We start from the raw sequence: 21,734 nt of genomic DNA on the forward strand, positions 1-21,734 counted from the left end.
CAAGCTTTATCTTCTCAGATCCCACATCCCGTCACCAGTTGCCAACATGACAGCCGGACCGCCAAACCCCGGTGATGACGTGCAGCCGCACCCCGAAGACACTGTAGAAACTATTCTCAAGGCTATGGAGAAGAAGTCGGATGACTTCCAAATGGACGGACAAACCCGGCTGAGCGACATAGGGTTCGTTCGAGAGGACTTTGAGAATTTTACCACGTACTGTCAGTGCCCGACCAGGCTGTACTGTCCTAATACCCGCTCCAGTTACTGCAAGAACGCGTTCAACGTCGAGCCCACCTTCGATCGCAGCACACAAGAGAAGTTGGCACAGAGTGGAACCGTGAAAGACTTGGAAGAGAGAGTTATAGAGGCTGTGAAACATAGCAAGAAGGGCTCGGTAGGTGATCGCTGAGCCACGACTGAAGGTGCTCAACACGTTTGTTGCCTGGGTTCGGTTAACAACTCTACCTCTCATAACTTCGCCCTCACGCCGTCCTTATCCAAAATTTCTAGCACCAGCCTCTCTGCCTCCCATGCACTCCCCCATGCACTCTGATATCCATACCCCGCATGTCCATAGTTGTGCACAACCCACTCTTCTCCAATTCTCTCCTTCTCCACCCTGATTCCGTCCTCCCTCATTGGCCTTAGCCCCACACCATGCCTGATAACACTCAACTCTGTCACTTCTCCAGTCTTGGGAGCGAGGCTTGGACACATATTAACTGCTCGTTGAAGGATCCTTTGTGCCAGGTTCGGATCAGGTTGGCTCTCCCAGCTTCCGTGCTGTAAGCAGCCGCCTATGACCGTACCGCCGCCAACTGCTCGCTGCATAATATACATGGCCTCGTCCGGGCCATCGTCGGTGCCCGACGTGGTATACATAGCGCCTGGCTCATTTCTCACCACCACAATCTGTCCTCGGCCAGGGTACACGGTCGTGTCCATGACACCGCCAAGCTTGGAGCTTAGGAGACCAGTGCAATTAATGATTATCGAGGCACTGCCGGAACTGTGGTATGAAGGCGCTTCGGAAATATGGTTGAGGACGCCGCGCTTGATCTTCACATTGTTCTTGATGCATTGGCCGAGGAGCCAGGGTAGGTAGATGGCGGTGTTTATGCAGACGGACTTGAAAGATGTGCCGGTATCGCAGGACGCGGGGAGTTCTGACTTGTCCAAGACGCGAAGCTGAAACGCAGTCAGTGTGTATATCTGAAATTGCCAATGGGGGCGATCGCAGTGAAACGTCAATGTCTGAGGAGGCCATTGCTGGCCGACTCACGTCCACCAGACCTCCTAGCGGAGAACACGCGCATTCTCTCTAGAACCTCGAATGATGAGGCCTTTTTTTTTTTTAGGTAAAGGGGTAAGCAACCAGTACGCACCTCAGGCATGAGATCCTTGAACCATGGGTCCTCCTTCATCAGCTCCTGAAACCAAAGGCCAACAGCGGTGCCTTTGTCTTTCTTCCTGCCGTATACTCTACATTCCTGGTATTGGATGCCGGCTTCCGGGACCTCTCGACACAAGCGATCTACCTCTGGCCACGATGCTCTCTCGAATGCCCGTAGCTTGCTGCCTTCCTTGCCGACAGGCATGAAGTTTGCGCCGGCCCAGGGGGATGCATACTCGATGTCGTAGTCACCAGGCATGTGCTTGCTCACGACAGTAATCTCGAGGTGCTCGTGCTTGGATAGCACCAAAGCTGTTGATAGTCCAATGACGCCGGCGCTGTGATGCCAATCAGCACGAGCTCTGCGTGGGTTTCCCTGTTTGGGAATATGGAATTCGAAACCATCACGCTTACCCAACAACGACGACGTTGGTGTGTGGCATTTCCAAGGACAGCAGTTGCCTGATTCTTCAATTCACTGGTCAACAGATCATATCACGCTTTATAGCTGGCCCATCGGACCGTATCGTGAGCTCCTCCACAGGCCAGTTGGTGGGGCCAGAGGCTTTCCCGCCGCAAAGGGATCGCCGCAAGTGATTGGCACAGCCGACACGGCACGCACACTGAAGCAGGCACGAGACAAAACGCGCGAGCACATGTCTTGTTTACACCAGCGAGCTGCCGCAAGCTGACCTTTGCCTCGAGTCTTGAAGCTGTGTCGTTTGCTGGTGATTGTTTCGGCGCACCATCTGGTACGTGCAGCAGGCGACGACGCAGTCATCTCCCAGACAGTGCTGCATCCGTCGTGTTGATGAACATTCCCACCCATCGGCCATGCACCGGACTGAAAGCTAGGTGAGCTTCCTGAACCGTGACATCATCGGTTGCTCCCGAGGTGCGCAGCAGAAATTTTCTGTGCCAGTCCTGTCGTTCCTATTTCCTCCGTTGCAAGCTACCCTGGGTGCAGACCGTCGCGATTGGCACTTGCTGTGCGCTTATTCGTGTTCTTTCATCAGGTGCCCGAATAGCTCCAACAGCTCTCTGACAAGGGGCGGTGGTTGTTGTTCTCACGTCGCCAAGTCGGCCAATCCCTGTCCTCCCTGCGGCCGACCAGAGCTTCGCGTCACAAAGTTATCCAGAGTTCACGTTCCCCTCAACTACGGGCCAACACCTTCACCAACCGTGGTGGCTGGCCCTGTGCTTGGAACATATTGCACAGCCTGTGCTTCACTCTGCATCTCAAACTCACTCCATGACCGCGTCACCCCACCTGTGCCTTCCCCCCTGTACACCGACTTCTCCTGTCTCGCGGCCTGCCTGCACCAGCTGTCAAGATGGCGCCCCGCAAGCAGCGAGCGAACTCCCCCGAGTTCCCCATCTTAGAAACCAACGGCTTGTATGCCAGCAAGATCAGGGGTGATGGTGAGTCTCAGATGCTTGTTTTTGCCGTGTTCAAGGCTGACTGTGTGCAAGGCAACTGCCTGTTCAATGCTTTGTCTGATCAGCTCTATGGCCACCAAGAGTTCCACGAAGTCCTGCGCACCGCTACTATCGAGCATATGCGGGATAACTCGGAATTCTACCGTCAATACATGGCTGTGAACAACCTGCGAAGAAACCCTAAACGCACCACCACAACTGCTCAGACGACACGCATCGACACCACATACTATACAGAAGAACAGCTACAGCAGCAGTTCGACGAGCATGTCGAGAAGATGGGTCAGCCTGGCGAATGGGCGGATAACATGGAGGTCTCTGCGTTTGCTTCTGCCCTCAACGTGCATGTTCGCCTCTGGCAGGCTGACTACACCTACGTGTTCTCACCACGACTATACTACTCGCAGAATGATGACCTAAGTGCCGAGGACGATAGGAAGACACTACACATCGCCTACCACGTACGTTGGGCAGAGCCTGATACTCGATCATGGATGTGCTGACTCCACCACAGACCTGGGAACACTACTCTTCGGTGCGCAACAATACAGGACCTCACGAGGGCGAGCCCCAAATAAAGTTCAATGCAGAAGGCCTCTCCAAGAAACGCCCAAGTCCAAGCGTAGATGGCGAGCACGACGACCAAGCTTCGCGGACAAGGAAACGTCGTTCACCCCTACATCTCTTTGACTCTGATTCAACACCCGAAGGCAGCGAGAGCTCGTCTGATGAATCAAGTGGCGTCATGTCCAGCTTCCAGCAATCACAACTCGACCTTCCACCACCAGAGCAAAGAGTGCGAGCTCCAAAGTTGACACTCAAGCTTCGATGCTTGCGTACGACCGACCCCACACCTTCGCCCGTCGAAACTCGCTCCTCTACACCAGCTCCTCTCACTCCTGCATCCACGGGTACGACACCTGCGCCTCAGCAAATACCCACCAATACTCTGACACGAGCTCCCTCCGTGCCACCCACAGCGGCTAAGACACCCCTGTCTACACAACTGGCCACGCCACCCACCTCGACTCCGGCCTCGGAAACGGCCGTGAGCACACCTACAGCAACGTCATAGAGACGACGACGATGACGGTGACGATATACATGATGATACCCCTCCATGCGTGGCCATGAGCGCGTGTGCTTTTACTATATCTTTCCTGTTCATGTTTATTTTCGCATAGCATACGTAGCATGGCGTGGTTGCATATGCATCGCCAGCAGGAGTGACAGGTGCCAAAGTGCTTGGGCCTGCGTCCTGAATTTGGCTCGGGCGTTCTGGGCTCTGCATACGACTTGATCTTTTGTATACATGGACGGTAGTTAGGAACGATACACATCCTAACCTCCCTCGACGATGATCCAATTGTTCAACTCTTCTGTGATGCTGGGTCAGTTAGTATTTAAGATTTGTTGTGAGCCACGGCATGGAAGCAAGTTCCTGAGTTATTTGCTTTGAAGGTGACAGTCTCAATCAAGCTGGCAATGTCACACGCTGAACATGCTATATACCTCACGTATTCCAACATGACACATACGAGAGGGTCTTCAGTCTTCGACAATTGCTGGCTCGAAGACGTCAGCTTCATCTATTCGGTGAAGAGGTGTTTCGGTACGAAAGCAGATGATGCAGGAGCCGTTGAATTTGAAATCAGGACAGCGAGATATGAAGATGTGCAGATATGGGTGTTCTCATCGCAGTTTTTCATGGATACGACTGTCACCTATGAGTCTTGGGCAGAACGGATGATCGCCATCAAGGTTGCCGGCAGTACCAACCATGTCATGTACATGGTCGCCCAATTTTCCACCAAAGAAGGAAAAAAACACTGTCGCATGTGCCCATCTCCGCCGGAGTCACAGACAAGATCCTTACCATCCTTCAGTCATCCGAAGTCGTGCACGGAGGGTGTACAAGCAGAGATCCTGAGCTGACGGTTGATTACGCCAGCAAGGACTCACCAGAGCATTACAGCAGCAGCGAAAGACCTCCGGACCCATCGGTCTACGAACTGAAGGCATGGCTGCATGGCACTGTCAGGGCGAATGCCGAAGCCGCACTATACTAGAGTACTTGAGGCTTGTGTCGCATGCAGTGTGGATATTGGAAATCCAGGCGTAGGATGAGGCGGTGAGACGTTTTTGCCGCCATGTCCAGCAACCGACGAGATGTGATTCGCTCGCGTGCTGATCTCGCATGCTTGGGAGCTCCGCGCAAGTGTGGGGAGAACAAAAACTGCAAAGCGTGAAGTGCAATGCTGGATGCGTCATCCTATCGCAGCAGTCCCCCACATGCGAGCGCGGAGCGCCCACTGGCTGGGTCTGCTCTCGGCCCCTGCGCTTTCATCATCATCGGCCAGCAGAAGAATTTTGACCTGCGCATTCTTGACTCACCTGGAGAAAACGACCCGTACTTCAAATACGCACTCACTCCCAACCTCCAACCCTTCTTCATCCACATCCACATTCAGCTTTCAACATGTGTCCCACTTGCGAACCTGAGCAAGCCAATGGCACCAACGGCCACGCCAATGGCTCCAACGGAACTTCCAACGGCAGCCATGAGGGCTTCACCGGCGTCCAGACACGCAACAACCCCCGTTCTGACCATGTCAGCCCCTACAAGCCCGTAGGAGACTTCCTGTCCAACGTCTCTCGCTTCAAGATTATTGGTACGTCACCTGCAGCTCCCTTCGCCGCACTCGGAGCGTGCGTAAGTGCGCAAAACGGCTCCATCGAAACCGCCATCACCAGTGACGACGAGGAGGCGCGCTGACAACATTCCCGCAGAGAGCACACTTCGTGAGGGCGAGCAGTTTGCCAACGCCTACTTCGACCTCGAAGCCAAGATCAAGATCGCACGGGCGCTCGACGACTTCGGTGTGGACTGTATGTGTCATCTCCGCGGCACAATGCCATGTCCATCTCTGGCCAACTGACCGTCCTGTAGACATCGAATTGACCAGCCCTGCTGCTTCCGAGCAGTCGAGACGCGATTGCGAGGCCATCTGCAAGCTTGGTGTACGTTCCACACCCATCTGGCCCCAACCCAAAATCACGTTTCATCAATCTCTGACTCCTCCTTAGCTCAAGGCCAAGATCCTCACCCACGTACGATGCCATCTCGACGACGCCAAGATTGCCGTCGAGACCGGTGTCGATGGACTCGATGTTGTTATCGGAACCTCGAGCTACCTCCGCGAGCACAGCCACGGCAAGGACATGACATACATCAAGAACACGGCTCTGGAAGTGATTGAGTTCGTCAAGAGCAAGGGCAAGGAGATCCGCTTCTCCTCCGAGGACTCTTTCCGATCAGACCTCGTCGACCTGCTCTCCATCTACAGTGCCGTCGACAAGGTCGGTGTCAACCGTGTCGGTATTGCCGATACCGTTGGTTGCGCCTCTCCTCGCCAGGTCTACGACCTTGTCCGCACGCTGCGCGGTGTCGTTTCCTGCGATATTGAGACCCACTTCCACAACGACTCTGGCTGCGCCATTGCGAATGCATACTGCGCTCTTGAGGGAGGTGCTACTCACATCGACACCTCCGTTCTTGGTATCGGCGAGCGCAACGGTATCACGCCTCTCGGTGGTCTTATGGCCCGTATGATTGTCGCGGACCGTGACTATGTCCTCTCCAAGTACAACATCAAGAAGCTCAAGGAGGTCGAGGATCTCGTTGCCGACCTTGTTGAGGTTAACATCCCCTTCAACAACTATGTCACTGGCTTCTGCGCCTTCACCCACAAGGCCGGTATCCACGCCAAGGCTATCCTCAACAACCCCTCGACTTACGAGATCATTGACCCCAAGGACTTTGGCATGTCTCGTTACGTCCACTTCGCCAGCCGACTTACTGGTTGGAACGCCATCAAGAGTCGTGCTGAGCAGCTTGGCTTGCAGATGAGCGATGCGCAGTACAAGGAGTGCACTGCTAAGATCAAGGCCATTGCCGACATCCGCAAGATCGCGCTCGACGACACCGACTCGATCATCCGTACCTACCACCACAACTTGCACGCCAAGGAGGAGCAGCCGCTTCTGCCTGGCATGACCGAAGAGGAGAAGAAGAAGTTCCTCGAGGCCGAGAAGGAGCTCAGCAGCATGCCCGAGAAGAGGGCGCTGGACGCTGCTGCAGATGCAGAGGCCGAGGTTCCTGCTGCTAAGAAGACAAGATCGGCTGCCGTCGCCTAGACGCTTGAGTGTGTGTTCAATTTGCGTCCCCGGAGTTTTCTGCTTTCCTTTTCCGTCCGTTTTGGGGATTGTACTTTCACGACATGTCTGCATATTCCGGGTACGGAAAAGTTGTTTTGTTTAGATACCTCAGATCGAGGGGCTTTGACAGCTCTTCGCAGCACATAGAGCACGCTGCTTTTCTATGGGCGGAAGGAAGCCTGTAGTCAACAGCAATTCAAATCATTGATCTGATCAATCATCATACACACGCACATCAAGTGATCCCCGCGGAAGAGAAGTCTGGGCACGTGCCGTTCAGGGTCCAGCCCAGCCGTGCATAGCGACCAGGGGCGCTTCCTCTATTTTCCATTGCCGCCCAGCTAACTTCCCCACCAGCACCTCGACTGTCGTTCCTGTTGTTATCGTACCCGTCGCAACCATGAGCTCTGCCGTCGCCGCCACCGAGCAGCCCAAGATCACAGCCGAGAACGTTGTGCGCCTGTTCCCTGAAGTCAACACAACTGTCATTGGAGGATCGCACGACTCAGCCCGCAACGACGACGCGCTCGCTGGCTACGATGAAGAGCAGATCAAGCTGATGGATGAGGTGTGCATTGTGCTAGACGACGACGACAAGCCTATTGGAAGCGCAAGTAAGAAAGTTTGTGAGTAATTGCCGCAAGCACGCCCTGCCTAGGTGGGATGCGCCATTTCTTGCCCTGTATACTGATGCGCCACAGGCCACCTGATGGAGAACATAAACAAGGGCCTCCTCCACCGCGCTTTCTCTGTTTTCCTCTTCGACTCCCAGAACCGACTCCTCCTCCAGCAGCGAGCTACCGAGAAGATCACCTTCCCAGACATGTGGACAAACACCTGCTGCTCGCACCCATTGGGCATTCCTGGAGAGACAGGATCCACCTTGGAGGAGTCGGTTCAGGGCGTCCGACGTGCAGCCGTTCGCAAGCTTGACCAGGAGCTTGGCATCGAGTCTTCTCAAGTTCCCATCGACGACTTCAAGTTCCTGACAAGAATACACTACAAGGCACCCAGTGACGGCATGTGGGGTGAGCACGAAGGTAAGAAAGCCCGAGTGTGGACAGAAATGCAGGCACCAAAGCCTCTGCGACCGCCATCAGCTTTTGGCAAAGAGCAACGCTGACAGAAGCACAGTGGACTACATCCTCTTCATCAAGGCCGACGTAGATCTCAACATTAACCCTAACGAAGTCCGTGACAGCTGCTTTGTTACGCAAGAGGAGTTGAAGGCCATGTTCCAAGACAAGTCGCTCAAGTTCACACCGTGGTTCAAGTTGATCTGCGAGACGATGTTGTTCGAGTGGTGGAGCCACCTCAACTCCGGCCTTGAGAAGTACCTTGGAGAGACAGAGATTCGCAGAATGTAAAGGAAGAAGTAACCATGATACCATGTTGAAAAGGAGGAATGTTCTAGGAGCTTGAGGAAGGTGCGCAATACCCCCGACGGGCTTACGTGGGTATCCGAGGGGCCGCCAGCGCCAGTGTTCCGAACGGTCGGCCCAGCACCAATCTGCTTCCGAAGGACGAAGCAACGCATCGGCCAGCGATAGATACCACAACTGCAATTGATCACAACAACACGTCAAGTGACCAAGCCCCACGTCTCGTACTCGTGGACTGCAGCACAACCGACTCATGCGCATGAACCTCTCTTATCACTATCTTATTATGACCAACGTGGCGGACGATCATCACCTTGTCCTCAAACAAACTTGACTGATAGGTGATTAGCAGGTGCCATATCTCACAGCGGAACTTCCCCGGGCAAATGATGCTTCGCGGGACCCGCGGACGCTGGCCTGGTCTTCACGATGGTGGAGAGGAACGAGGAGTGCCATGCCACTTTGAGGAGGTACAAGCGGCGACATACCAACCGTTTCCGGTCACCCCACACTTTCGCAAACGCCACGCTTCGTACGCTTCACTCGACTCCGGCTTGGTGATGAGAACTGTAGTCTTCTGGTGAAGATCAAACGAGCCAGACACAAAGCTGGTGGTGCGTCGTTCAGCTGCAATGCAACGGTACCATTTGAGCCGCATCGAACAGAAGCGCGGCTGATAACAGTGGAAGATACTGTCACTGGATCTAGAGATGGGTCCCGCTGCAACACTAGCGCGACCTCCTCCTCTATCTAGGCTTACGATGCTAGCAAGGGCTTGGGCGGAAGTATATCAGCGGCTGCTCCCACCTTTGTACCCTCACAAAAAGACTCTACTCTAGTATTTCGATCATCGTTCTTCTTCTCAGCCAAGCCGCAACAACTCACGATCTTGAATCTTCACGATAATCGCCAGCCACTGACGTACGAGCCGGTCAGCATTCCGATCAGTGCTTACTCTCGGCTGTGCGTTACGCCAAGCCAGCGTACAGCAGTGCTGTCATCGGTCTTGTGACAAGCCACCAACGAGTCGCGAAGCAAAGGTCACGTTTTGCCGTCCGTCCAACTATTGTCGCAAGTCCCTCTACGAGCGAGCTTTGCACAACGACAAGACGCACGCCTATTGCCGGTCCTAGAAGGTATACTTCGACTATACGTCGCCCTGATACCTGCCCAATTATTTCAAGGCAGCCTGCATAGCATCGCCTATTGATGTCGGTTGATCTACGTCAAGCTTTTCAATCTCTACGCTATCCATCTCGAGTCGAAACCGTCTCGAGATCGCAGCTCTCGAAAGTCCATACAGGAGATACGACCCGTCCGTTAAAACCGTAGTCGTTTCGCAAGGCAGCAAAGGTATACTATGGCAGGCAATCGACGGTCACGGCTCCTGCTAGCCCGACTTGACTGCCCACATCCGCTTGATACTAATTGCAACACAGTAGCAGTGCTTGGAGTTGACATCTTTCTTCTAAAGACACCAAGTTCGAGTGTTTGATCTCCTTAGCCGTCGCGCTCTACCCCAACGATAACCTCCACGCTGGCGTACACGACTGTTCCGATAATCAGAAAAAGCGGCAGATCCCACCTGAATACCAGTAGAAAGTCAAGGACGAAACCGCAATCATGGCGAAGTTGTTTGGTCCCGTCTCGCCAGTTGCCTATAACATGGTTGACACAAAGTACACCTTGAAGTCTACTAATGTAAAGGCGCATGAAGTTCCTACCAGCTTTGCTCTTCTCAAACAGAAGCCCGCTCCTGCTGTTGTACCTCTGCTCGCCGATGGTGTACGCTTGGTCACAGTGGAAGAGTACAAGCAGGCAGCTGCCTGTCTGGCCGATGCTTTTGCGGAAGATGATGTTGCTCGTTACTTCATCGATGTACCTGACCGTGAGCATTGGACTGATGAAGAGAAGTGGGCATTGCATGTAGAGATCATGGAGTACATCACGTACGCTCACATTCTCAAAGGAATGGTGACGACCGTCGGAGACTTCGAGGCAGTCGCGCTCTGGTGAGATGACAGCACGGCACCGTCTTCTGGGCAACAGCACTAACACGATTAGGATGCCGCCTGGTCAGAACATGGACGACTACCTTACCATCTGCCGCAGCGGCCTTTGGCGCCTCAACTACCGCCTCTCGCCCGAGGGCAAGCGTCGCTTCTTCAACGAATTCTTTCCTCTCCTCCACGACACGATGCACGCGACTCTGGGCGAGCGCGAACTTGACACGTGGTACCTCGTCTATCTGGGCACCCGCCCTGCTGGACGTGGCAAAGGCCACGCTCGCAAGCTCATTGAGCATGTCACGAAGATGGCAGACCGAGCGGGCCAAGCTTGCTATCTCGAGTCGAGCAATGCGGCCAACCCAGCCATCTACAGGAAGTTTGGGTTCGAGGAGCGTCGCACGGTTCATCTGCAGCGGGCACAGCAGAACATCTCGCTAGACATTATGGTGAGAGAGCCAGTGGCTCGTTAGAAGAAGTGAGGCTTCTGGACAGACGAGTTGCTGAGAGTGTGCAATGAGACGAGCGTTGCTTCAACACGTGGGCTCGAGGGGAAGGAACAGGCTGAGTATTTATCGTTTCTTCAACAGGAACCAGTTTTCTTATACCTTTGGTTACCCTCTTTTTGCAAGTAGCTACATCATGACGATGTGAATAGGAGCATCAAGTTCAGCGGTGCAGCTCATCTCGTGCTCTCGTTTGCGATATGTGGAGACGTGCAGTGCCGAGGGCAGAGAGAGAGCCGATGATCGACGCACTATTCGATAGCTGGTCGCGTATCTAACGCGTTGACGACATTGCAAGTGACGAGATGTGTTGTTCCCTCTCGCTACCACGGAGCCCAGGGTGTGCTGCCGAAACTCCATGCACGGCTCAGTACGGGCGTTTTCCGTTTTTCGTCGTCGTCAGGCAAGTCGCTTAGAGGCCATGGTGGCACAGACCTGTGTTTATCTGTTTATGCTGCAGAGGCGGCGGGGGCTGTGCGAAAGTACGGTGTACGAGGGGGAGGGTGCGATGATTTGCCTTGTCGCATGCTAGTTCTATGAAACAAACGCAGTGCCAGCGCAGCGCTCCCATGCCGAGTGTCTGACGGCGGTCCCTCTCATTTCACTGTCCTCTTTGATTTCTCTTCTCCTCTGTCACGTCACTGTCTCTCTCGCACCCTGTTCCCCTGTTCTCCTGTTCTCCTGTTCTCCTGTTCCCCTGTACCCGTCTGTTGTTTGCGTTCCTTTTCTCGTTGCGCAGACTGCCTTCTCTCTGGCTGCTTTCCTTGGGCCGCTAGCTGCAGTGGTTGTACTTCACCGCAGACACCTAATCGATAGAGTCTCTCCACTCCACCCCCGCAACTGTCGCACGGCGCACGCAATCACACGCCTCACCCAACCCCAGCGCGTCAGGGCCTTGACGAGGGTGCAGCGTGCAGGCTGCCAGCACATCACACGCTCCTGCGAAGACACGCGACTGCCTCCGCAGGGCTCCGGCCACTCGGCCCCATCCTCGACTGAAGGACGTCCACCATGGTGACGCAACGCCGCTACTCGGTCACCGGCCAGACACCTCCAGACGACGCAGAAGCCCTGAAAGCCGGCTCGCCGAAGCTGCATGCGCTCGACACCAGCGTACAGTCCAGTTGCGGGCTCTGTGAGAGCGGAGCAGAGGCGAGCAGGACGCGCCGGACCAGCAGGGCGGGCAAGGCACTCGAGGACAGCGCCACGGCCCAGCTGCGCGGGCGCAAGATGTCTCCTTCCTGCACCATCACACGCACGTCCAGCAAGCGCTCAGCGACCCAGCTCCCCTCCCCGAGCTCGCCGACACGCGAGCTGCCGCCCAAGATGGCACGGTACCGCCTGAGCTACAACGAGCCAGGCATGGACACCGACACCGACACCGACTCGGATGTCACCGATGTCTTGCGCGACCGAAGCGACAGGGAAGACGACTGGACGCTCAACAGCCAGGCCACCTCCATGCCCTCGACGCCAGACTTCACGCTGCCGCTCAGCGCGCTATGCCTGCCAGACGCAGAAGGCGACGGTATGGACGTCGAGGACTTTGCCCTCTCTCCACCCCACTCTCGAAACCACAGCCTGAACTGCGCCCACCTGGACGAAAAGCTGGCCCTGCAGCGCGACTGGGCCGTCTTCAAGCAGGCCAACGCCCTCCTCGAATCGCAGATGAAGCACCTGGAGCGCATCGCCCCACCCCAAACCCAGGAGATCAGCTCTCACACGCCAGTCACCTTCCTCACCCTCCCGCCCGAGATCCGCTACCAGATCTACCGCCTGGACACGGACCTCGTCAAATCCAAGCCCCTGTGCTACTGCCTCGAGAACGCCGGGTCCAAGATCCAGCACCCTTTCGCCAGCGTCAGCACGCAGATCCGCCGCGAAGCTCTGGCCATGTTCTACAGCTACAACACCTGGGCCATCAAGACAGAGTACAAGATGTTCTACGAGGCCTTCCAGGACTGGATCATCCGGCTAGGCGACGGAGCCGGGATGCTGCGCCTTGTGACGTTGAGCGTGAGGGGGAAGCTGTTCAAACCGGTGAAAACGCATGCGCAGAGCGTGGTAGTGAACGGGCAGATTGTGGTGATACACACGGGGCACGCGCCTGCTGGGGGTGGCATGCTCCCGAGCGCAACGAGAGAAGAAATGTACAGTCCGCCAGACGGGGAGGCGAGTTTCATGCTGGACTTGAGCGAGAAGTTTGCTGGTGGGCGGGTGCAGCTCACGCGCAACGACGGGACAGAAAGTGCAGGCGAGAAGGGGAGAGTGCAGCTCGAGAAGATGGTGCAAGCAGTGTGGGAAAAGCGGAGAGACGGCAGCCTGAACGGACAGGACTGGATCAGTCTAGTGGACGAATTCCTCAGCTTCGTCGGCATGGTCGGTGTATGGTGAGCTACAGCCCCACGACCGAACGCGACCTGTGTGTGTGTGTATGTGTGGATGTGTGTGGGTGTGTGTGTACGTGTGTGTATGTGTGTATGTGTGCGTGTGTGCGTGCGTGCGTGTGTGTGTGTACATGCTTTCGAGTCCGATATATCCCCCCTTTTGCTTCTTTTCTTTTCTTTCCCCATGTGCGTTCAAGCCCTCGCTGCATTTCCGGCGCACGACGAATCCACGCATCTCGCCGGCGCAAAACAAACGCTGCATGCCCTACCTACCTACCTACCTACCTACCTACCTATCTATCTACACGACAAACCCGCCCGCCACCGTGGCCCAGGCACAAAAGCGACGTTTTCTTCCCATCTCGATCAAACAACCGGCTAGCCAGCTCAGGTCGAAGCTGGCCCGTGAAGCGCGCACGGCGGATTTCTTCTTCTTCTTCTCTTCTCTTCTCTCTTGCTTTGGGGCGGCTTTGCAAGGAGGGACTGGATGATTCTGTCTATCCATCTACACCAACCTTGGTAGATAACACAAGAAGAGAATATATATATTTATGTATGAATATATAATCGTACGCGTAGAAACAAAGCAGTAGATGTGAAATGATAGTTACCTTGAGCGTTTGTTGTTGTTGTTGTCTTTCTTGTGTCATTTCTATCTATCTATCTATCTACACTGACCTTGGTAGATAACATAAGAAGAGAATATATGCATATATATAACCTTACACGTAGAAACAAAGCAGTAGATGTGAAATGATAGTTACCTTGAGCGTTTGTTGTTGTTGTGTCTTTCTTGTGTCATTTCTATCTATCTATATATCTTTCTATCCATCTACACTAACCTTGGTAGATAAGAAAAGAAGAGAAATTATATTGATATATAATCGTACGCGTAAAAACAAGGCAGTAGACGCGAAGTAATAGTCAACCTAAGCATTCATCATTGTGTGTCTTTCTTATGTTGTTTTTAACGTCAAAGGGAAATGCAAAGGGTAGGGTAGGTAGATAGCACGGTAATGAAAAGCAGTGTAGGATGTAGTCTTGGATGGATGTCGGGCACCTGTCTTGGTTGTGCGACAGTACGCCTGCGGTCTCATGTTAGCCTGGCCGTGCTTGCTGCATGGTTGCCCAGCGACCGTCATCAAGGTCTGCAACAAGCACACACAACAAGCACACACCAGCATGGGTGGTGAAGGTGTTGCCCAAGCAGTGTGAGTGTGAGTGTGTTAGTGTGAGTGTGTGAGTGTGTGAGTGTGATAGACCTCTCGGCCCGCTTACAGAACGCACGGCCCTGCCGTCACTGGGTCACTGGGGCCGGCAGACGCGCGTCGCGTGCAGGTTGCGGGAAGCTAGTCCGGATGTAGGCGGACATGTCCAGGCCGGGCGCAGGAGGCGCGGGTTGTCGAGGTGCGTTTTGGCGTTTTGGCGTTTTGGCGTTTTGGCGTTTTGGCGTTTTGGCGGGTTGGCGGGTTGACGCTTTGGTGGACCAGCCGGCGGGCAGCGATCGAGAGTGAGTTGGAAGTGGATCGCTGACAGACGCCGGGGCGATGAAGGAGCACGCAGCATGGAGCGCAGGCTCACGTTTCGAAACAGATGGCCAATGGGGCAGCAGCAAGAGGCGCTATTTGCAGCCCATTTCGCTTCAGCAGTTCTTTAGTTGCGCCATCCTGGGGAGGACAAGGCTGGGGCCGGCCCAGCCTCGTGTGTGGAGGACTGGAGTGGAGGATTGGAGCCTTGGAGGAGCTTGGAACACTGTACAGGAGACAGGCGACGGGGTGTTGGGGGGCGTTGCAGTGCGTGGGTGAGGGGCACTCGACTGTGACAGGCACAGAGCTACCTGCGTGCATGCACCGGTGCAGTGAACGGTGGCAACTGCAGGCAGAGTCGTCTCGTCATCTTGCCTGGATGGCCGTGGCTGGTTCAACACGCTCGGACTCGGCCTCCCACCCGCTTTGGTGCGCAGAGCAGCAGAGCAGGGCAGAGCGGGCCCCTGCACTGGACTGTATCGACCGAGCCCTGCGCACTCGCACTCGCACACCTCGTCCGCCTCTGCGTCCGCTGCCTCTGCCTCGATTGTCATTGCCCCTCCCGTCTCGCTGTGGGCGCGCTGCATCCCGGCACACGACTCGCTGCGCCCAGCGACCACCCTCGACCGCCTCGACCGCCTCGACCGCCACGACCGCCACGACGTTCACCACGACGACGACGACGACGACCACCACCACCACCACGACCACCACCACCTGCGCGCCGACAGCTCGGTGCTTGGGAACGAGCAGCCCAGGATCATGAGTAGCGCCCACCTAGTCTCGACGTCAACCCCCAATCTCCATCACCATCACGATCCCCCATCACCGCCCCCACCACCACCACCACAACAACAACAACAACAACAACAACAACAACAACAACAACAACAACAACAACAACAACAACAACAACAACAACAACAACACCGCCCGCCCTCGCCCGCCCCCTCCGCCGACCGCCTGGTCTCCTCGCCGGCCTCGGGCTACGCCAGCGCGAGCCCCCTCGGCGCCCCCTTCTACCCGCGCCCGTGCGACTACGGCGGCTACCAGCGCCTGAGCGCCCACATGCCTCTCGACATCCTGCCGCGCGCACATTGGCTCAGCCGCGTGCGCTCATGTCTGCGCCTGCTCATCATCGTCCTGAGCGGCGCCGTCGTCTCCATGCTGATGCACACCCTCCGCGTCTATAGGGGGAACCGCTATCTCGAGCTGCGCAAAGGCGAGATCCCCATGGTCTGGCCCGCCCACACTAACCTAGCCCCTACCATCATCCTCGTCGCCGTTGCCGGCGCAAACTTCCTGGCCTCGGTCGCCATCCTCTCGCTGAGCTTCAAGCGCTCCTTTCGCCGCCCCATTCGCTCCAGGGACCTGTACCGCATCGTCGTCGGGAGCTTCGGCGTCGTCCTGTGGGCCGCTGCCCTGGTCGTCTTCCATCTGCTCGACAATGCAAGCAAAGCCAGCCTGGGCCGCTACTCGTGCACGAACCAGGGCCTCATGACCAACGGGCGCTACCAGTACCGCGCAGTCTGCGAGGAGCAGGTGAGTTCCCACTTGAACCATTCCTCCTGCCTTCACAACCCTACACAACACATTCACCCATACTGACCACCGTCAGAGCGTCGCCTTCTACACAGCAATGGGCGCCGCCTCCGCCGAGCTCTTGACCCTCATCACCCTCGCCGCCTCCACCATCCGCTCGATACGGGAAGAGCCACCGCTCCCTACCATCCAGATACACGAGAAGAAGAACTCGAATCACCTCAGCACGGGCTGGAAACCCACACGGCCCAAATCCTGGATACAGTAGCATCAATACCACTGTTTGTCTTTGTTTCTGTTCCTTTTCCTTTTTTTTCTCTTTCTTTTTCTCTTTCTCTCTCTCCTCTCTTCTGTACATACCCATATACACACGGCTCCCACATCTCTGCATGATACCCCGGACCACATTTACAGCCCGCCTAATTCATTCATCTCTGCTTCCACCGGCGTTTTTTTGCAATTCTTTTTTTTTCTCCATCTCGACCTCACGACGAATGGACTGCTTTGCATTGTTTTGCATTGCTTTACATCTAAGCTGCCTCTCTCTCTTTCTCTCTCTCTCTCACACACACACACACACACACACACACATACACAGACATACCAAAAAGCACCATCCATCAAACGAGCCACATGAGCCGGGACTGCGCTGCAACTCCCCCGAAAGCACAATTTTTTCTTCTTCTTCGAGAACACGACTCTTGTAATCAAGTAAAGAAAGCAAGGAAGAAAGCGAGAAGAAGAATAAACAAAAGAATAGACACAGCTTCCTTTCGCTGCCCTCGAACCGCTCACATGCACTTGGTTGGCGTGGCGAATCGGTGAAGGAGCTTGTTTCCAAATCTCATCTCGTGTGAACCTATTTCCGGTTTCTGGGATCTTCGTTTCTCTTTTTTACGATCGTGATGTGATGTAATGTACTAGCTACTCTTCTTTTCTTTTATACAAAGGTAATGTAATGTACTAGTTGCTCTTCTTTTCCTTTCTGTATAAAGTACTGTGATGTAGCAGCTACTTTTTCCTTTTACACAAAGGTAATGTAATGTAGCAGCTGCTCTTCTTTTCCTTTCTATAACGTACTCCACGGGTGAGCGGATCAAACGGGTGAGCGGATCACTCTGCCAAGACCACACCAAACCTCCACCTTACCACGCAATGCCTTAACAACAACATTAATCTACGCCCTTAAGAGAAGCTATAATACAGCTTGCGCTCTAGGTAATTAAATAAGATATTATACTTACCTTATAATGCGCTGCAGCTATATATAATGCGCCTTACAGCACACTATACACTTAATACACAGAATAACCTACATAAGCTAATTATACGCTAGTTTAACAGATTATAGACTAGAATAAGAAGAACGTAATTACTAAGTATATCCTTAAGCTAGATATATAAGTATTTACCCTTTAGCTAGCTACTATAGCTAATATAGCTAATTCTTTGTATACTAATGTTATAGACTAGCCTTAGGGTAGGATGTAATAAGGGTTAATATAGTATTGTATCTCTTAAGGAGGTAACACGTTGCGTGTCCTTCTAATATGTCTGTAGGGCACGTAACCACCCTATCTTGCTTAAGGCTTAGATAAGGTCTAAGCCTATAACATACCTCCTTTCCCTATCTCTCCCTAGCTAAATGTATTTTGTAGGGTCCTTTCTGCGTTTTTTATAGATTAGAGGGACGCTAGTAGCAGGTAAACCCTAGAGCTAGTTGTAGTTGCGTAAGGGCCTACCTCTTAGTAAGTTAGCTGCTAGTCTAGTCTGTAGTTTACCTAGGGTAGTCCCTACACGCACCTAGGTTGTTTTTGTTTTATCTAGCGCACCTGCCTAAATTAGCTACTGTACTACTCTATACTCCTACCTAACCTACCTATCTTACGCCTACCCTATTTTTTTTTATATTACGCCTACGTTTAACCTACTATATCTGTTATTACTTCTAGTTATAGCTACTAGGCTACTAGCTAAGGAGCTAGTAGACCCCCTAGAGGGGGCAGTTATAGTCTACTACAGTCCCTCCCCTCTACCTATAACATTCCCCTAGTATTTTTTTTTCTATAGTTTCTAATTTAGTTATAGGGCCTAATAGTATATATAGAAAGCTTGCTGCTGTTATATAGGCAACTATAAGGTTAAGAGTAATTTAGATAATAAGGACCTAGTCTCTATCTCTGCTAGTGCTGTCCTGTACTACCTATACTACCTCCTTACTATCCTTACTAGTTAGCCTTATACGTGTCCTACTTCTATTATAGGCCTACCTACCTACTAACCTTCTATAGCTAACTGTATTCCTAGCGCTAGTAAGACGTGCTGTACCTGCGCTAAGCATAAGCATACTTACGTACATAATAATAACCTCTTTACTACAAATACTAAGCTCTACTATGTCTAGTGTAACTTTAAGCAGTACATCTAAGTATATATCTCTGTCCTAGCCCTATATTCCTAACTAATAGTGTGCTAGTACATACAGTGACTTCCTTAGTAAGAACTAGGATGCTTAGCTAGTGTACGTAATCTGGCCGGCAGAGGGGTATAAGAGACCTTAACAGGAACTGTTAAGGAGAGACCCTACGACAACAACTGGTAACACTTACTTATAGAATTCAACTACCATATTACTTATCTCTTTAACCCTTAACAATAATAATAATAAGTATCCTTCCTAATATGCCTACTAACAAGATACTTTAATACTTATACTAGAACAAAATAGTAACCTAACTAGGGGGCACAGTATAGCAGGCAACATTGAAATTCTGCTACTCTAAAGGCTAGGGTATAGTTTAGGAATTATCCTGTTAATTCTAGACTAGGACGTTATTATCTAAATATCTGCTACTCTGAAGGCTAGGGCACGGCCTAGGAATTATCCTGTCAATTCTGGACCAGGACGTTATTATCAGACCTATTATTTAGAAAACAAGAAAAACAAGTTTAAAACAAAGCGGGCATCTAGTTAACCTAGAGAAGCCTTAGCTAAGGGGCTATCTTAGCCTAATTTCTAATACTTATTATATACATTATCCGCACAGTTCTACTTAGCCCTATTCCTTAGGATCTGCTTGGCCCTATTCCTCTAGACTTAGGACAAGAGGAACATAAAAGACAGGGACTAAGCTGCTCTAACAGACAGAGCAATTAAGATTATTCTAATTATAAGAAACTATTATCTTCTTAATATAACAGACTACTAAGGATTAATGTACACTACTATAGATAACCCTTTAGACTCTATAGAGACACTGTATTCCCTAACAGGAAACAGCTGTTAGGTTGTTATTCTAATAAAGGGAAGGTCTAATTAACTATCCTTTAATAGAAAGGAGGTTATAGAGTTCCTTAATAACTATAACCAGATAGCAGAAAACAGAGGGTTAAGTAACAAGTAGAAGGTTAGGGTCCTCCCTAACTACTGCTATAATTACTATAGGAGGTTTATTAAACGCCTAAAACTATACGCTTTAGACAACTAGGTTAATCTTTAGATTGCTATAAAGGATTACTAGAAAGACTAGGACACTGCTTAACGCATAGGCAATTAAGCATTCCTTAAAGCTTATATTAAAGAAACCTCTTAAGCCTTCCCTAGACTATTATACTACTATACTAACTTTATAGTATATAGTAATATATATTAGAAGAATAATTAAATTCTAACCTCTAAGGAAGGATACTACTTCTTCTTAGGACTGCTAAAGGTTAATAAGGACCTTATCCTCTTTAACATGCAAAACAGACTAGACATAAAGGATTAATCTTTATTTATACTTAATAATATATACAATTTTATAAAAAGGATGTATAAGCAGCGCTAAGGCTTAAAGGAATTAGCGCTTAGAAGGGATAATAAACATACTAAGGAAACCCAGCGCCTTATAAACAGCACTAAGGAGCTAAATCGCTAAGTCTATTGTTACCTAGGCTAAGGATTAACTAGCTAGTTAGGGTAGTAAGAGTAAAACACCTCTACCTCCTAGTGTTAATAAAGACGTTAAAGAGCTTGTCTAGGTAATAGGCAGATAGAAGCTATCCCTAGTAGAGGTTAGCACCCTTATAAACTCTAATAATCAGATAAGAGAGATCCTTTAGTCTCCTACTAATTACGCTTACTTTATTTCTTAAGTAACTAGAGCTAGTGCTACCTAGGAAAGGAACAATAGCTCTTACATTACTAACGCACCTAGGAAAGTTAACCTAAGATAAGAAGTAAATTACTCTTAAGGAAGAGAGTATAGTAACTCTTGTAACATATATAGAGAGCTAAACTACTAAGCCTATAAGTGTGAATTATACAGAGCACTTACCTATATAGGGTAGTGCAGTTTTTAACTTAACTAAGACAGTTAACGCAGATACTACTTTGGTCCTGCTTACTATTAAATTAAACCTATCTAAGGATCTGTCCTACCTACTTATTAACTCAATTAGTTAAAACAGAAGATTTAAGAGTACTTTAAAGTTTTACAGGATGTCCTGGACTAGCCAGCCTCTGCAGTTAAGCCTAATCTATTTAAAGGTGTAGACTCTAGGCCTAGAGGGGTAATGTATGGATCTAGGCCAGGCCTAGATATACAGGAAAAGATTATTAGGAGTATTAGCGCACTAACCACAATAGATAATTACAAGCCAGACTATGAGTTATTGCACTCTTTTTAGAACTTCTAAATCCTTAACAAGGACTATTACAAAGTTTATAGTCTTAATTATATTAATAACAGGGACATTATACTAGGGGCATATAACATTAAAGATAGCTCCTCCTTAAACGCAGCAACTAGGTTAGATAAGGCACGCGACCACTAAGTAGATACTGTCCTAGAAAGAGCTTAGAGAGCTGTAGTTAGGAAAGAAAGACCTTTAACATTTTAATAAGCTACAGTTAAGCAAGCATACAATAATGCTAGAGATAAGTTAGTAGTAGATATTAAAGACTTGTTAGGGTTAAGCCCTTTACTAATAGAGAGTAAGTAAATAATACCTTTTGCTAGTTAGCCTTACAGTTAGCTATATGCTATTATTAAACTACTATTATAAGAGAAGGTATTAGAAACTATTCTACTATTAAATTAGTAAAAGAGGAGGTATTTAATAACTAGCTTGGACAACAGGATGGCAGACTTACTTAAACTATCTAAAAACAAGATTCTAACTGCAATTCTTTGTTAAGAAGTACAAGGGATTACTGTTAGAGACTTAGTCTCCTAGGGTTATATCTAAGCAATGTTCTAGAAGCTTATAAAGGAGTTAGACACTAACCTAGTAGTTAGCAGGAGCGTTAACGTAGCGGTCCTAGGGGCTAGGGGTTTAAGCTAATTA

At 51.2% G+C, this 21,734-nt stretch overlaps 8 protein-coding genes across 8 annotated transcripts, besides 33 other annotated features; 7 read left to right on the plus strand and 1 right to left on the minus strand.

The window, feature by feature from the left end:
• Positions 1-46: 46 nt before the first annotated feature.
• EKO05_0009233 (uncharacterized protein) lies at positions 47-412 on the plus strand (the record flags this gene model as incomplete). Its single annotated transcript, XM_059637494.1, has 2 exons — positions 47-216; positions 265-412. 2 exons carry the CDS (start codon positions 47-49, stop codon positions 410-412), a joined length of 318 nt encoding a protein of 105 aa, XP_059493477.1.
• Positions 413-471: 59 nt separating this feature from the next.
• Positions 472-1,839, minus strand: EKO05_0009234 (uncharacterized protein; the record flags this gene model as incomplete). Its single annotated transcript, XM_038942162.1, has 3 exons — positions 472-1,191; positions 1,389-1,734; positions 1,811-1,839. The coding sequence occupies 3 exons, from the start codon at positions 1,837-1,839 to the stop codon at positions 472-474; spliced, it is 1,095 nt and encodes a 364-aa protein (XP_038795837.1).
• Positions 1,840-2,730: 891 nt separating this feature from the next.
• EKO05_0009235 (Ubiquitinyl hydrolase 1) lies at positions 2,731-3,911 on the plus strand (the record flags this gene model as incomplete). The annotated part of the gene is made up of 3 exons (XM_038941955.1): positions 2,731-2,818; positions 2,870-3,297; positions 3,351-3,911. The coding sequence occupies 3 exons, from the start codon at positions 2,731-2,733 to the stop codon at positions 3,909-3,911; spliced, it is 1,077 nt and encodes a 358-aa protein (XP_038795838.1).
• Position 3,912: 1 nt separating this feature from the next.
• Positions 3,913-3,948: a tandem repeat.
• Positions 3,949-5,315: 1,367 nt separating this feature from the next.
• EKO05_0009236 (Homocitrate synthase) lies at positions 5,316-7,033 on the plus strand (the record flags this gene model as incomplete). The annotated part of the gene is made up of 4 exons (XM_038942023.1): positions 5,316-5,508; positions 5,627-5,725; positions 5,787-5,857; positions 5,924-7,033. The coding sequence occupies 4 exons, from the start codon at positions 5,316-5,318 to the stop codon at positions 7,031-7,033; spliced, it is 1,473 nt and encodes a 490-aa protein (XP_038795840.1).
• Positions 7,034-7,454: 421 nt separating this feature from the next.
• EKO05_0009237 (Isopentenyl-diphosphate Delta-isomerase) lies at positions 7,455-8,421 on the plus strand (the record flags this gene model as incomplete). Its single annotated transcript, XM_038942158.1, has 3 exons — positions 7,455-7,680; positions 7,756-8,094; positions 8,189-8,421. 3 exons carry the CDS (start codon positions 7,455-7,457, stop codon positions 8,419-8,421), a joined length of 798 nt encoding a protein of 265 aa, XP_038795841.1.
• Positions 8,422-10,059: 1,638 nt separating this feature from the next.
• EKO05_0009238 (uncharacterized protein) lies at positions 10,060-10,915 on the plus strand (the record flags this gene model as incomplete). The annotated part of the gene is made up of 2 exons (XM_038941978.1): positions 10,060-10,448; positions 10,501-10,915. 2 exons carry the CDS (start codon positions 10,060-10,062, stop codon positions 10,913-10,915), a joined length of 804 nt encoding a protein of 267 aa, XP_038795842.1.
• Positions 10,916-11,603: 688 nt separating this feature from the next.
• Positions 11,604-11,649: a tandem repeat.
• Positions 11,650-11,959: 310 nt separating this feature from the next.
• EKO05_0009239 (uncharacterized protein) lies at positions 11,960-13,342 on the plus strand (the record flags this gene model as incomplete). Its single annotated transcript, XM_038946733.1, has 1 exon — positions 11,960-13,342. The coding sequence occupies one exon, from the start codon at positions 11,960-11,962 to the stop codon at positions 13,340-13,342; it is 1,383 nt and encodes a 460-aa protein (XP_038795843.1).
• Positions 13,343-13,369: 27 nt separating this feature from the next.
• Positions 13,370-13,464: a tandem repeat.
• Positions 13,465-13,599: 135 nt separating this feature from the next.
• Positions 13,600-13,631: a tandem repeat.
• Positions 13,632-13,760: 129 nt separating this feature from the next.
• Positions 13,761-13,795: a tandem repeat.
• A 79-nt stretch (positions 13,796-13,874) lies between these two features.
• Positions 13,875-13,901: a tandem repeat.
• A 54-nt stretch (positions 13,902-13,955) lies between these two features.
• Positions 13,956-13,980: a tandem repeat.
• Positions 13,981-14,138: 158 nt separating this feature from the next.
• Positions 14,139-14,170: a tandem repeat.
• Positions 14,171-14,550: 380 nt separating this feature from the next.
• Positions 14,551-14,591: a tandem repeat.
• Positions 14,592-14,744: 153 nt separating this feature from the next.
• Positions 14,745-14,795: a tandem repeat.
• Positions 14,796-15,294: 499 nt separating this feature from the next.
• Positions 15,295-15,319: a tandem repeat.
• Positions 15,320-15,481: 162 nt separating this feature from the next.
• Positions 15,482-15,524: a tandem repeat.
• A 4-nt stretch (positions 15,525-15,528) lies between these two features.
• Positions 15,529-15,549: a tandem repeat.
• Positions 15,550-15,579: a tandem repeat.
• A 44-nt stretch (positions 15,580-15,623) lies between these two features.
• On the plus strand, positions 15,624-16,671 carry EKO05_0009240 (uncharacterized protein; the record flags this gene model as incomplete). Its single annotated transcript, XM_038942185.2, has 2 exons — positions 15,624-16,403; positions 16,480-16,671. 2 exons carry the CDS (start codon positions 15,624-15,626, stop codon positions 16,669-16,671), a joined length of 972 nt encoding a protein of 323 aa, XP_038795844.2.
• Positions 15,665-15,709: a tandem repeat.
• Positions 15,710-15,790: a tandem repeat.
• Positions 15,791-15,842: a tandem repeat.
• Positions 16,672-16,682: 11 nt separating the features above from the next.
• Positions 16,683-16,753: a tandem repeat.
• Positions 16,719-16,755: a tandem repeat.
• A 148-nt stretch (positions 16,756-16,903) lies between these two features.
• Positions 16,904-16,929: a tandem repeat.
• Positions 16,930-16,942: 13 nt separating this feature from the next.
• Positions 16,943-16,966: a tandem repeat.
• Positions 16,967-17,000: a tandem repeat.
• Positions 17,001-17,475: 475 nt separating this feature from the next.
• Positions 17,476-17,506: a dispersed repeat.
• Positions 17,507-17,875: a mobile genetic element.
• Positions 17,833-17,914: a mobile genetic element.
• Positions 17,915-18,920: a mobile genetic element.
• Positions 18,870-18,873: a direct repeat.
• Positions 18,872-19,124: a mobile genetic element.
• Positions 18,874-19,143: a long terminal repeat.
• Positions 18,874-21,734: part of a mobile genetic element that runs on past the window's edge.
• Positions 19,126-21,109: a dispersed repeat.
• Positions 20,004-20,055: a tandem repeat.
• Positions 21,121-21,734: part of a mobile genetic element that runs on past the window's edge.

This window comes from Ascochyta rabiei, chromosome 16 (assembly GCF_004011695.2).
Source record: "Ascochyta rabiei chromosome 16, complete sequence".
NCBI classification, from domain to species: domain Eukaryota; kingdom Fungi; phylum Ascomycota; class Dothideomycetes; order Pleosporales; family Didymellaceae; genus Ascochyta; species Ascochyta rabiei.